At 44.1% G+C, this 14,457-nt stretch overlaps 1 protein-coding gene across 25 annotated transcripts in view; it reads right to left on the bottom strand.

Moving 5' to 3' along the window:
* Window positions 1-14,457, bottom strand: part of macf1a (microtubule actin crosslinking factor 1a) — a 173,607-nt gene that overhangs the window by 15,975 nt on the left and 143,175 nt on the right. For 16 of the 25 annotated variants that reach the window (XM_037535220.1, XM_017694516.2, XM_037535226.1 and 13 more), the window contains 21 exons: window positions 12,981-13,142; window positions 12,719-12,889; window positions 12,268-12,434; window positions 11,857-12,016; window positions 10,971-11,297; window positions 10,082-10,166; window positions 9,753-9,979; window positions 9,318-9,524; window positions 8,910-9,137; window positions 8,472-8,690; window positions 7,673-7,876; window positions 7,058-7,066; window positions 2,839-3,064; window positions 2,329-2,555; window positions 2,028-2,150; window positions 1,832-1,933; window positions 1,648-1,749; window positions 1,376-1,549; window positions 1,055-1,210; window positions 448-645; window positions 96-224 (listed from right to left, as the gene is read on the bottom strand). In XM_037535220.1, coding sequence (XP_037391117.1) covers window positions 96-224; window positions 448-645; window positions 1,055-1,210; window positions 1,376-1,549; window positions 1,648-1,749; window positions 1,832-1,933; window positions 2,028-2,150; window positions 2,329-2,555; window positions 2,839-3,064; window positions 7,058-7,066; window positions 7,673-7,876; window positions 8,472-8,690; window positions 8,910-9,137; window positions 9,318-9,524; window positions 9,753-9,979; window positions 10,082-10,166; window positions 10,971-11,297; window positions 11,857-12,016; window positions 12,268-12,434; window positions 12,719-12,889; window positions 12,981-13,142 — 3,603 coding nt within the window. The remainder of the gene's footprint in view (window positions 1-95; window positions 225-447; window positions 646-1,054; window positions 1,211-1,375; window positions 1,550-1,647; window positions 1,750-1,831; window positions 1,934-2,027; window positions 2,151-2,328; window positions 2,556-2,838; window positions 3,065-7,057; window positions 7,067-7,672; window positions 7,877-8,471; window positions 8,691-8,909; window positions 9,138-9,317; window positions 9,525-9,752; window positions 9,980-10,081; window positions 10,167-10,970; window positions 11,298-11,856; window positions 12,017-12,267; window positions 12,435-12,718; window positions 12,890-12,980; window positions 13,143-14,457) is intronic. The other 9 variants (XM_017694533.2, XM_037535228.1, XM_037535213.1 and 6 more) reach the window with 4 other exon arrangements.

The following is a 14,457-nucleotide window of genomic DNA, read 5'->3' as shown; positions in this document are numbered from 1 at the left end:
ATTATTTATGTCATACTGTATATCTACCTACATTTAACAGTATATACAGAAAAGAGCTTTTTGCACTTTCTATGGGTCTATGGTAAAGTGATTACCATGTGCTGCTGCAGCTGCTCCCTGGCTGTCTCAGGCAGGCCACCTGTGGGTTTGGCAGCAGACAGCTGACTCTCTGTGCGCCTCAGCCACTGCAGGAACTCCTCTAGTTCGCCATGGAAACCCTCCGCCTGAAGGGAAAAAACCAAAACAAAGCAAAAAAAAAAACAAACAACAAAGAGGGAGGATAAAGATCAGTGCACAGATCTGCAGGCCTCACTATCACCTTATCACATCTTAAATCCCAAAGTACATTTACATCTCTTGTAATTAACACAACAAATACTACTACATATTGTCTCAAGGTCAGTCATTATTATTTGTGGCACAGTTGTATGGCTTGTAGTGGAGCACCTGCTGCAGAGCAGCCTCCAGTAGTTTCTGCCTCTCCTCAGTCTTCAGCAGCACGCTGTCCCAGCTGCGGTTCAGTTCATCCAGCTGGTCTCTCAGGTGGCTGGCTTCATCTCCAGGGCTGGAGTCCAGCAGCTCTGAGCCTGCACTGTTCACTGTCTCTACTGTGGCTCGATGGGAGAGCACATCATTGCGCAGCACCTGGGAGGACAGCAAAGAGAAATGGATGGAATGCACATTAAATAGTTAAGTCAAAAAAAGGAACTTTTTTTTACCTGGAGAGGTTCTACACCTGTGATTTGAATTCACCACAAATCTCTAATGTCTAGTTTTTAGAAGTATGATAAAGGATTACAGGGTGAGTAACCTTACATAATTTGCCAAACCAAAAGCTCAATCAGTAATAGCTGTCCTGTTAAAATCAGGCTATGATGTTTTAATTAGGACTGCCTGAGGTAGCTTGAGAATTGCAGACAATTTATTGTGTATAAATCATTTAAACACTTGCAAATTACAATACAGAATATAGTATACAGAATACAGTAAAACCAATACAGATTAAATAATGCTTAAATGTTTAAGATGGATATATAGGAGAGTGCACACATACATGGTGTTTGGCCAGCTCAATCTCAATGGCTTTAGGATCAGAACTGATGGGTCGCTGGGTGTCCAGGGTGGCGTGGGTGTGGCTAAGCCAGGACTGCAGCTCAGAAAGGGCATGCTGGAACTGACCCAAGGCTAGCAGAGCTCCCTCCAATTTGTGCTGGGAAAGACATAAGTGAAAAAGTGAAAAACAATAAGCATATAAGAAAAAGACATCAGCAATCTTCAATAACTTCAGTTTTCAGTTACTTTGTACTGATGATTAATGAATTCCTTAATTTCTACTTAAATTATCTCAGCAGGTCAAAGGCAGTGGAATTCTAACCTGTCTGAGAGTGATCTTGTCTCCCAGGTTATCCCACAGGTGTCTGAGCTCAGTGAGAGGCTCTTGGATCATGTCTCTGTCAGTTTGGTCAGTGACCTTCTTGAGCAGCAGCTCCCCCTGGTGACAAAGCTTCTCCATGTCAATCTGTTGTTGGTACACTTCCACCTTGTATTGCTGCTCAAATGAAAAGTGAAAAGAATTTGGTTAAACACTGGCTGAAATCTTCAGTTTCAATGAAGTAACAAAAAGGTAATAAAGGAACTAATCTGAACCTTGAGCTCCTCAATCTGCTGTTTGACCGTACTAAGGTCAGTCCCTACGGCTGGCATGTCACAGAGTTTGATGACCGCGTTGTCCAGGTAGTCAAACATGCCCTGAGAACAGAAACACTTCTCAAAATCCTACTCAACCCTTACATCATAGCTGCATAAGCTATAAAAGGGCAGTGTCATCTACCTGCAGAGCATCCTGGTACTGCACAGAGGCTGTCATAGCCTCATCTAGCTTCTCCATCCTCTCTCTCCACGTTCGGTTTAGGCCTTCCCAGGCAGCATTCATCTACAGGAAAGATGAAATTTAGCACAAAATAAAACAAAAAAACACTGTTCAAGTTCAAAGGGATACTAACTCACAACATCTGGATCAAACTTACCTCATCAATGGTCTTTTTCACCTCAGGTTTCTCTGTCTCACCACAAGCAAAGATTAAGTCTGCTCCCAGCGTACGTACAATCTCGAGCTCCTCTCTCAGGCCGTCTGTCTCTGCTTTAATGGCCTGGGAGCACAGATTATGCAAAGCTAAGCTGTTGACCAATAAGCTAATGAAGCATATAGTGTATTATTGTGATTCAACACATTAATACTAAGCTTCGCACACTGTCAGACATGTAACCTCCTTTTCCTTCTATAATATTTCTACAAAAATCACTTGTTTTCCCTCCTGTAATACTGACCTCTGCTGCCTCTATCTGCTGTTTGATGAGTGAAGGGTCCACTCCAGGGTCCTCCAGCTCTTTCACAATTTCTTGGGAGTCTCTTAGTGTACTCAGCAGGGCTGCCATATCAGACCAGAACTTTCCAGCTAAGTCTAGGACATCTTGCAGCTTTCCCTCTCTCTCCTCAGCCCTCTGCCTGATTTCATCCCACAGAGAGCGGAGCCTTAGGAGTCGGGACCGCACTGCTGCAGAACAGAACAACTAACATTACTTTTTGTTTGTATAGTAAACAGATGAGCGACACATTCAATTTTAGCATTTACACAGAAAATGTATTTAAAAAATAACATAGTATGCTAAGTATTACACTGTGTAATCAGTACTTTAATTCTACTTAAGTCATGTCAGTACACTATTGTACTAAAGTATTAAAACATATTACTGTGATATTTATATGTCATGCCCATTTAACAGTTTTATTTTACGATATAAACTCATTTCCTTATCACAAGAAAAAGGACCTCATACCCTGGGCAGCAGGGTCATCATGTGGTGCACGGGTGATAAGCTCTTCTCCGCGGGAACAGAGGGCACTGAAGGAGGGCAACAGCTTGTCTAGTTCCAGCCCAGCTGCCCGGTGCTCAGCCAGTTGTTCACGGATCTTTTCCACCTCTGCTGCCACAGGAGGGGGCTGCCTCAAGCGTTGCACTGCACCCTCAAGTGTTTCCAGCAGGGGGTCCATCTTATCATGGAACTGAGAGAGGTAAGAGAAAAAAAGGGTCAATTATACTGAGAAGCCGATGAAGGCCTAGAAGAAGGAAGACTTTGAGATAAACTAAGAGAATTGAGAAATGCCAGAGGAAAAACTTAAATTGACAAACTTAGAGCTGTGGAATGAATATGGGCTATAAAGTAGGATAGATTTACTCACATTTGTGACTAAAAACATTCAGCTCCAAGACAAATATTTATTCACTAGTGTGTTTACAATCTGGAGATTTTCATCACAGAGATTTGCTTAAAAACCTTCAGAAACTGACTCCTCTCCACTGTGGCTTGGTGATAAGTTGTAGAAACATGATGCTGTGTCTCTGTGCTAGTTATGATGTTGAAGGCACTTGCTTATGTTGCTAATGTTTGCATGGGCTGAGTGGGAAGAATTAAACCTGAAGGACATTTTCTACTCGAAAATGATGAATCGAAATGCAGATCTGCTGAGGGATGTGTGATGTGGTCTTGAACACAGATATCCGTTCTGCTCCTTCTCTGCTTTGCATAACGTGTTTCAGGCAAATTCCTAACAGTTCAGACTCGGATGTTTTTTGAGGAGTATGTTCCACCATCTGAAAGCAGCTACTTTGATGCGGAGATGCAGTTTCAAACGTGGCGTGTGCGCCACTGTCACTTGCCACAGTGTACTCCTATTTACTGGACTCGCCCCTGAGCTTCGCACAGTGGTAAAAACAGTCCACAGCAGCAGATGCTAGGGTCATACAGAGCTCAAATGTTTTGCACGACATGCTGTAGTCACATCAGACTATTTCCGCTAATGTTGGAGGAGCTATTAGACATGCCCACTGCTCTCCAATTAACCACGCTGAGGTCAAAGAACGATTTTTGAGGTCGGGTGAAAATGGGTGACCCTCTATTGCCTCTCTGTTAAATGATGTAAGCAGAAGTTCGATAACGCTACTATTTACAGCCAGATGTGATGACACAGTGACTGTCGAAAAAGGTCTATTCACAGCACAGCAAATGAAAGGAATGTTAAGACCATGTTTTGCATAGCAAAGAAGGGTGTCCTTTCCCCCCATGTCATATGAACAGTGGTTTGTGTGCTACTATAGGTCCATCCATCCATCGATCCATCCTCAACTGCTTATCCAGGTCCGGGTCGCGAGGGCAGCAGCCTAAGCAAAGAGGCCCAGGCTTCCCTCTCCCCCGCCACCTCCTCCAGCTCTTCCAGAGGGATACCGAGGCGCGCCCAAGACAGTCGAGAGATATAATCCCTCCAACATGTCCTGGGTCTTCCCCAGAGTCTCCTCCCCATCAGACATGTCTGGAACACCTCCTTAGGGAGGTGTCCAGAGGTCATCGTTACCAGATGCCCAAACCACTTCAACTGGCTTCTCTCAACGTGGAGGAGCAGCGGCTCTACTCCGAGCCTCTCCCGAATCGCCAATCTTCTCAGCCTATCTCCAAGGGAGAGCCCGGCGACCCTGCGGAGAAAGCTCATTTCGGCCGCTTGTATCCGCAATCTCGTTCTTTTGGTCTACCCAAAGCTCGTGACCATAGGTGAGAGTCAGAACGTAGATTGACCGGTAAATTCACAGCTTTACCTTCTGGTTCAGCTCTCTCTTTACCATGACGGACCGGTATAGGGTCCGCATTACTGCAGACGCCGCACCAATCCGCCTGTCAATCTCTCGTTCAATCCTTCCTTCACTCATGAACAAAATCCCAAGATATTTAAACTCCTCCACTTGGGGCAAGAATTCACTCTCGACCTAGACAGAGCATTCCACCCTTTTCCGACTGAGGACCATGGTCTTAGATTTAGAGGTGCTGATTTTCATCCCAGCCACTTCACACTCGGCTGCAAACTGGTCCAGAGAGAGCTGGCCAACAGGACGCCAACAGGACCACATCATCCGCAAAAAGCAAAGGTGAAATCCTGAGGCCACCATACTGGACACCCTCCACCACTTGGCTGTTCCGAGAAATTCTGTCCATAAAAGTTATGAACAGAGTCGGTGACAACGGACAGCCCTGGTGGAGTCCAACCCTGACTGGAAACCAATCCGACTTACCGTCGGCTATACGAACCAAGCTCCTGCTCCGTTTTACAGGGACTGAACGACCCGTAACAACGAGCCCCTCACCCCGTACTCCCGGAGCACTCCCCACAGGATTGAACGTCTTCTCCAAATCCACAAATCACATGTAGACTGGTCGAACTCCCATACACCCTCCAGGACCTTGGTGAGGATAAAAGGCTGGTCCAGTGTTCCATGACCTGGGCGAAACCCATATTGTTCCTCCTGTAGCTTCTTCTGGGGAAGGATTGTTGGTGGGATTGAGAAGATCCTTGAAGTATTCCTTCCACCGTCCAGTGATGTCTCCAATCGAATTCAGCAGCCCCCAAGCCCCACTGTATACAGTGTTGGCCGGGAACCGCTTTCCTCTTCTGAGGCGCCTGATCGATAGTCTTTTTCCATGGCCTAACCAAACTCCTCCCACACCTGAGTTTTTGCCTCAGCAACCACCAAAGCCACGGCCCCCTTGGCCCTTCGGTACCCATCTTTTGCCTCCTGAGTCCCACAAGCCAACCAGGCCCGATAGGACTCTTTCTTCAGCTTGACGGCTTCCTTTACCCGAGGTGTACACCAACGGGTTCAGGCATTGCCGCCACAACAGGCACCTACAACCATGTAGCCACAGCTCCAATCCACTGCATCGACAATGGAGGCACGGAACAGGGTCCACACAGACTCTGCTGGCCTCCCTCGGTATGCGGACGAAGCTTTGTCGGATGTGGGAGTTGAAGATCTTTCTGGTAGGTTCCTCTGCCAGATGTTCCCAAAAAACCCTCACAACTCGTTTGGGTCTGCCAGGTCTGTCTGGTATTTTCACCCACCATCTGATCCAACTCACCACTAGGTGGTGATCGGTTGACAGCTCCACTTCCCTCTTCACTCAGGTGTCCAAAACACATGGTCGCAAATCCGATGACACAACTATGAAGTCAATAAACGAACTGCGGCCTAAGGTGTCCTGATGCCATGTGCACTTATGCACACCTTTGTGTTCGAACATGGTGTTTGTTATGGACAGACTGTGGCGAGCACAGAACTCCAATAATAAAACACCACTCGGGTTCAGATAGGGGAGGCCGTTCCTCCCAATCACGCCCTTCCAGGTCTCACAGTCATTGCCCACGTGAGCACTGAAGTCACCCAGCAAGACAATGGAGTCCCCACAGGGGGCACTCTCCAGTACCCCCTCCAGGGTTTTCAAGAAGGCCGGGTACTCCAAACTGCCGTTCGGTGCATAAGCACAGACAACAGCCCGTTCCCCGACACGAAGGCGCAGGGAAATAACCCTCTTGTCCACAGGAGAAAACCCCAACATACAGGCGCTGAGGCGGGGAGCTATGAGTAAGCCCACTCCTGCCCGACGCCTCTCACCCTGGACAACTCCAGAGTGGAATAAAGTCCAACCCCTCTCGAGAGAGTCTGTTCCAGAGCCCCTGCTATATGTTGAGGTGAGCCCAACTATATCTAGTTGGTATCTCTCAGCCTCATACATTAGCTCAGGCTCTTTCCCTGCGAGAGAGGTAACGTTCCATGTTCCGAGAGCCAGTTTCAGTAGCCGAGGATCGTAATGCCAAGGCCCCCGCCTTCTGCCGGCACCCGATCCACATTGCACCGGACCCCCACAAGCGCCTCTCCCACGGGTGGTGGGTCCATGGGAGAGCTACTATAGGTATGTTTATCAATTTACAATAGGTATATTAGGGCATAGGGAAGTTTTTAGAAGTGTATAAAATTGCTTGTTATAATGACTGTGATAAAAACAACCAATGCAAGTGTATGTAAAATGTAATGCTCATGTTTTATGCACAGCCTGGGGTAAAACTGACCTCATAGAACATTGATGTGGGTTTATGCCATATTCACATCAGCACTCACAACAAGTACACTGTATAGAGTATAGATTTGTTTCACTGAGTGACAGAATTTCTTACCTCCACCAGCTGAGGATGTTGCAGAGAGCAGTGATGATGATGAACACACAGCACACCCACAATGAGTGATGGGATGGAAGGATGGGTTTAACAAACACAGGAGTGATGGAGTGAGAAGAGGAGGAGAGATGCAACAAGGCATGGATAAGGGTAGTGGAACAGGGGGAAAAGGACAAGAGCGGGGTGAAGATGACATGGGGTGGTGAGGTAAAAGGGGAGTGCACAGATAAGTGAAGTAACAGTACAAAATAGTTAAAGGGACAGGGTGGAGAAACAAACAATGCGTTAATCAAATGGCATGCAAACAAGCCAGCAAGCATACCAGTAAACACTCAGCCAATTTCTGATGATGCCATTCCAAATAATAATAATTACAGTGGGCTACAAAATACCTAATACCTAATAACCAATTAAACATAACAGATAATTAAAAACTATAACAATGTAGCAATGCTGTTTTAACATGTGACAATGAAAAAAATAGATTACTTGACAATAGGAGCTCATGGACAGATGATGTGCATGTACTACACAATATGGCTGTGATAGAAGTCTTGTTTTTATTGCACAATATTTTCTTCTAGGAGTGCATGTGTAAATAATAACAACACATACCTGTGCTGATTGTGAGAATGCCTCGTCCAGTGCTGTAGCTCGATTTTTGACCTCCTCTTTTATGGCCAGGTAGCGTCGCTCGGCCCCACTGTATCGCTGCCTCACCGTTGTACCCTCCTGGGCACTCAGCTCTGCTAGCTGTGGGCCAATCTTTAGCAGCTTGTCGATATGAGGCTTGTGCTCAGCAATAGACTCTCTCAGAAGCTACAGAGTGAGTAGAGGGGATTTGATCAGAGTAAGTGAAAAACAGAATGACAGAGAAAAAGAAACAGATGTATCACATTCAATTCCACTTTGCCCATACAGCAGAACAGCATAATGAAAAGCTTTCTTACTTCTAAAAAGAGGAATACACATGGTATAGACAATAATACACAAACATACACAACTGAGTAGTTCAGACAAATATTAAAGTGTAGTTCTGTGACAAACAGTTAAGGCGTTACATGTGAGAATACTGGACAGACAGTCCAGTCTGTCACAGTAGTGTGCGCAGCTCTAAATAGGGCCAGCTAAATTTCTGACTACCTTTCTGCCAATGGTCAATCACCACTGTAAATTCCTTTAATATAAGCTTAAAGTCTGGGTCTGGACCATGGAGTAATAAATTTTACAGCATGTGGAAAAAAGGCAGAGGAAGTATAGAGTTACCTTATAGCAATACTGGCAACAGTCCATGTATTATATTTAAGGCACAGTCATTGAACAAGGCAGTCCTGATTTAGGTCATGCATTTAGAAGAGGATGTGTGCGTAAAAAAAAGTAGGAATTGGGACTGTACTATAAACCAGACACTCACCCTCATCTGATCCTGCTGCTGTCTGAGGGCTTCTGTGTCAATGGCTGGAGGGGGCAGCTGGGAGATGAGGGTTTCAGTCTCGCCCAGCCAGGGCTCCAGCTCCTCGTAGGTCTCCCAGAAACGAGCCACCAGCACCTGAGCCTGCTCCAGAGCTGAAAAGCGCTCAGCATGGTTCTGACTGACTGCCTCATAGCGAAGATTCAGGGAGTCTGTTTTTATCTATGAGCCAAGAGTGAAACATTGGTGGTCAATCATTAGGAAGATGAGTGACTTGACCCCTGCAATTACACTGAGCCCGCTTTATTTATGCTTAAGGACCTAAGGATGTACATATTAGGAAATCAAACTTTGTTAATTAAAAAAACAAAAAACACTTTACTGCTCTTTCTCCCACTCTCTCTCTCTCTCTCTCTCTCTCTCTCTCTCTCTCTCTCTCACCTTGAGTGCCTCTCTCTGCAGCTCACTACAGCTCTCCAGGATATCCTCTCGTGTGTTGAGGAGCTGGTCCACTGTATCCTTGTGGCGGATGATATCAATGTTGAAGGCCCTCTGAACCTGGAGCTGAGCCACAGTCACATCAGGCTCCAGACTGAGAGGCCCCAGAGACACCAGTTTCCTCTCCGTCTCCCCCACCCAGGCCAGTTCCGCATCCACTGCCTCTTCATACTAACATTTACACACAATTGTTACAGAAACAATATTTTCAGGCTCCTCGTAGGTAAGCCTGCATAAGGTAGGAGCTTAATTAGGAGTTAAACAAAAAGAATTACAAAAGCTCACCGATAACAATAATAGACATGCAATACACGTTGTGAATGGTACTTTCTGACAGAAAAAGTACAGTACCTGCTGAGACCTCTGGATGGCTGCCTGTACAAGTTGCACTCTCTGTGTAATGGTCTCATCAGCCTGCCGATATCGCTGGTTAGCATCAGCAACTAGGCGATCCAGGCCCTCACGGGCACGCCACGGCACCAGGTCCAGCAGAGCACTGCCCACCTCATTGACAGTGTCCAGAACTAGACGCTTCTCAGCAGATACACACTTTAGTTCCTGATTAACAAAAAGAAAAGCACATTCATGAACACTGTCTAAGATCTACAAAGAAATTACATAAAATGTAGACACACATACGTTACTCACTCTCATATGAACATAACTTAAATATTAGTTTCTTTGCAGTTATAATAACAAGATTAATCACTGCATAGTAAAGTTTTAAATGATTTGTCTTTAGTTTTCTAAAACAATAGTTATCAAAAAAAAAAAAACTCTACTTACCTTCTGTCTATCCTGATAGGCTGGTGTTGTGTCTGGCTCCACATTGTTAAGCTCTGCCTCCACAGAATCCAGCCACTGGTTGAGGTCCTCATGGGCACTGGCAAATCTAGTAGCAAGCTGCAACGCCTGCTCCAGGGTGCGAAGGGCCTTGCTGCTGCCTGCTGTCATCTCTGCATAACGGCTCTTTATGCCATCTAGCTTCTCCTGGATGAGCAGCACCTCCTCACCTAATAAACAGAACAGTGAGAATAATGAGAAAACTGAATACAGAATATTAAAAAATATACAGAAAAACCGAGTTATTGCAGGGGCCAGTGGTGTGCTCATACCTGTTGTCTGTTTCAGTAAAGCCTGTCCATTTTTAATGGCCTGGTCCACTGTCTTTTTCCTGCTTACAATCTCCTCATTCAGAGACTAGGAGAGATCAAAAGAGGAAATGCTATAAAACTGCAATTTACTTAAGTTAGTATGATACATTTGTCACTGTCATAAGAAAACTTCTGAAAGGGTCCATATCCTACATTTGGGTATTTTTTTCTGTGAGGTCCACTTATGATGTTTGTGTAGTTTTATCTACCCAAACAGTCAATTCATTTTCAGATGATTTTCTAATCTCTCTTTGTCATTCAGAATTTTGCAGACTGTTTTTGTTACTGTGCTTTAAAGATTGAAACACTCATGGGCAGAGCTAAACTGCTTTTGGCAGAATAGGCAGATATATGTAAATACACTTGACTTCATGACAACACAAAATCAATGAATTAAAAACACTGTTTTTGAGATGAGTCCAGAATGCACTAATTTCCATGGGTTTAAAGACATCATAAAAACAAGAAATTCAGAATGTGCTGTTTTTGAAGCTTAGTTTCCAAATATGGACTGAACAGAATATTATGAAACAATGTTTACACACTACATTAAAAACTAAGGAATATTTGGTTTCCATAATATAGGCCCTTTAACATCTGCTGACCTAATTAAAGGTTTGCTTTCTAAAATATTGGCCCATTTGTGAAATGCAGACATAAAGTAAAATGAGCCTTTTCAAATGGTGCTATTCCTATTGCTATTCTTGTAACAGAAAAAACTGTTTCTTATGACAGGAACAATTTGTTAACATGTTTTATTTTCAGTTCAATACATGGAAATTTTTTTTTAAATAACCACTTCAAACACAGACGTTCCCAGACTGTGATTTGACTCCCTGCACAGTCATACCAGAGTGTGTTTGTGCTGTTCAGCCAGCAGCTCAGGCTGGTAGCTCTGCACTGAGACTTCAGCCAGTCGCTGGGCCACCTCAGCCAGCCAATTCAGCACCTCCACTTCCTCCTCCCCAAACAGCTGTGCGTTGGCCAGGGCCTGCTCCAGCATGGCCTCCCGGCGACTGCACCAATCACGCAGCTCAGTATGCCCATTGCGCATCGCCCCTACACGCTCACTCAGCCAATCACGATCTGCCACACAGCTAAGGGGGGATAGTGATTGGCCAAGAGCTTCCAGACCATCCACCTCTGTTCCCCGAGAAAGAACCTCCTCTTGGAGAGCCTAAGGTGTTTCCCAGAAATGAATATGAAAGGGAGGGGGAGAGATGACATGGGGAAAGAACAAGAAAAAGAAAAAAGGAAGAACAAAGGAAAAATGACCATGCATGATGGAAAAAAAACTGATAACTGATAAAAGCTTAATGAATGAAAAAATGCTATGTAACTTAACAACCAAAAATCAAACACTGATGTCATAAAAACACCATATGGACAATACTGCAAACAATAAAAAATGAAATGGGGATATAAACAATATAAACTCCACAAACACAACGGAAATAAAGATAAACCAATGTGTGTCATCCAAGCTGGGGTCGACTAGAAGCCACATTTTTTTATTCATCTTCTCAGGGCAATTGTACGCATGGAATCTTCTAAACCACATGAAAATGTATGGTAAGTTGTATTCCTCACTAGCTCTTGCCAATAAAACCTTTGAGATACCTAGACACATTGTGAATTCATTGCTCGTTTTGACACCAGTATTTCTGGAGAAGAAAAGCCACGCTCTTCTCCTGGAGATGAGGTAACAGTGTATTCATGGCAGTGGTGTGCAGTACCTTGTGGCGGCTAATCTGCTGGGTGATTTTGGAGGTCTGGGTTCCCATAGGCTCAGCAGAGCTCAGGCGTCTCTCTGTGGCACTCAGCCACTCTCCCAGAGGCTCCACTGTCTCATGGAACTGCAGAGCCAGGACCTGCAGCTCCTCTAGCTGCTGTTGTCTGGGAGAGGAGCAAGGGTCAGTGCATGTGAGTTTGTATGTGTGGGTAATCCATATGAAAAAGTCATGAAAATCTGTGTCTAACAACTGGCCAGGTAGTGAGGACATATTTGGAATGTGATAACAGTACACATAAGTGTGTATTCAAGTGTGAATGGACACTTGTTAAGTATGTTTTTAAATATGCTTATTTGTATTATGAAGGACTATGAAGGTTCTTTAAGTCTGGATGCAGGTATTAAGCACTTTTACCTGCCACTGGCCTTCTCTAATATGTCTTTCCACCTCACTCCTAGGCTCTGCAGCTGCTTCTGGATTTTATCCCTGTCTTGTGACTCTGCTGTGGCAGCGATGCGCTCTCCCTCCACCATGATCATCTCTACAGTCCCCCGTCGGTCATCCAGCAACCGCTGCAACAACTGAACAACCCAAAAACATGAGTTCTCAAAACAGCTTAATTCATTTGACATATCAATATCTGCAAACAGGAAAAAGGTATGTTTCTAATCTAAAACGCAACTTACATGTAGCTCTAAATGAGTTTTTTCTTCAAGGTTTGTCCCAGAGAACTGGCTTAATTCAATGCAAGTTTTGGGTGAGACTGAAACTCATCTTTCTTCCAGTCTTTATTTAATTTTTTATGTTATGACTAATTTAAAAAAAAAAAAAAAAAACCTTCCTTCATTCATGTATGAAACCTCACCTTCTGTTCTTGAATTTGTGCTTTAACCACACGGTACTCAGCAGAGGGTGGTTTCTGATTGGCTATCAGCTCTTCTGTGTCACTCAGCCAGCTCAGCAGTGGCTCCAGAGCATCTTGGAATTTCCCACAATGCAATAAGGCTTCCTGCAACTGAGCGATTCTTTCAGCAACCTAAAAGAACATTCAAACATTACGTGTAAGCATAATGTGTTAACTGGCTAAAGAATAAAAGTTATAAATAATTGACACATGCAAGTCATACCCTCTTGTTCAGGGAGTTCCAGCGCAGGTTAGTGGTCTCCAGGTCATGCTCCAGGGCCTGTGTGTCTGTGTGTTTGGCTGCACTCTGGATCAGCCCCTGACCCACAGCATTTACATGCTGTAGCTTGGGTTGGATGGAGTCTATCTGCTCCCGCTCCACAGCCTGGAGAGACAGACAGCACAAGGGAAATTACAGGGTGAACAGGGAGCATATAATACAAAACAGTTACAATTAACAAAGCAATAACTAACTGTCTCCTTTCTCTGGCCAAATCACAGACCTTAAGCACAGAACAGTGGTATTATTAAGTCGACCAAATGCACAACACAACAATATACAGAGAACTCACATCATGCTGATAGTAAGCAAAAGGGCAAGCCACAAGTGGCAGCCACCAAAAGGCAAAAAACAAGAATAAGAAAGTAGGCAAAATGGAAAAAAAGTGAGCTGCAAGGGGCACACACTCATACACTCTCACTGACATCTAAAAACAAGCTTTCTACAGTTCAAGGTGCTTTCATTTTTAAACATTACTATCACATTCTTTTCTGAACAACAGTGATATGTTCTAGAATAAAAATAATTAGGTTCTGAGCCACATGTAGTCTCCACTTGTTACTGGTTTGAAGTATTTAACATCACAGTAGATAATGCACTGTGGTGACCATAGGAGACCATCACTACTGCTATACCAAGAAAAATATTTTGAATAATTCTTCACACTACACTTGCTTAAGGTACCATTTAAAATTGCTCTGGATAAGAGCATCTACGAAAAAATGTAAATGGCACAGTTACAGACGTGTATTTAGTATACAATCCAGTATACAATCCACAATCCCCCTACTCGGTTGCCAACTGAAGTTTCAGGGCTAGATAGGCAAGTGGTACAGAGTAAAAAAAAAAAAAAGCTGTATGTGAATGAGAGAGATTATATATGTGAGGTTTTATATAAAAATAGTGGTGTCCTGATGTAGTGACGTCACATGAGGCAGATAAACATGAAATATGTTAAGTATGATATAGTGATAATGATTCCTGAGAGAGGTATGAATGACAAAGAAATGACAAGACAACATTTGTCTCTACTGGGGAAAATCCTGTTTGCGTGTGTATGCACACAGCTGCTTTGTGGCGTCGTTCCTGCCTTAAACAGGAAATCTGTCGGCCTCAATAACAATGAGCTACAGCCATGACCCCACTCCACCCTTTTTCTCCAATGCAGCATGTGTGCATATGAATGTGTGTACAAGAAGAAAGAGTCCAAGCGGTATGAAGTTGTTTAAGCATTACTTTTTCCCCATCTTGTGTTTGCCCATTTCATTTCCTACCATCAGACATATCAATCCTCACATGTAGTAGATTACATCAACAATAACAGGAATAATAGCAGACATCCAGCTATGTGGCTAATTTCATCTGTTTGTGATCTGCTCATCTTCAACAGACATCTAAATCTAGCCTGATGAAGCAAAAC

This window comes from Pygocentrus nattereri, chromosome 27, assembly GCF_015220715.1.
Source record: "Pygocentrus nattereri isolate fPygNat1 chromosome 27, fPygNat1.pri, whole genome shotgun sequence".
Classification (NCBI taxonomy): Eukaryota; Metazoa; Chordata; class Actinopteri; order Characiformes; family Serrasalmidae; genus Pygocentrus; species Pygocentrus nattereri.
This window is presented reverse-complemented; position numbering and strand designations above follow the sequence as displayed.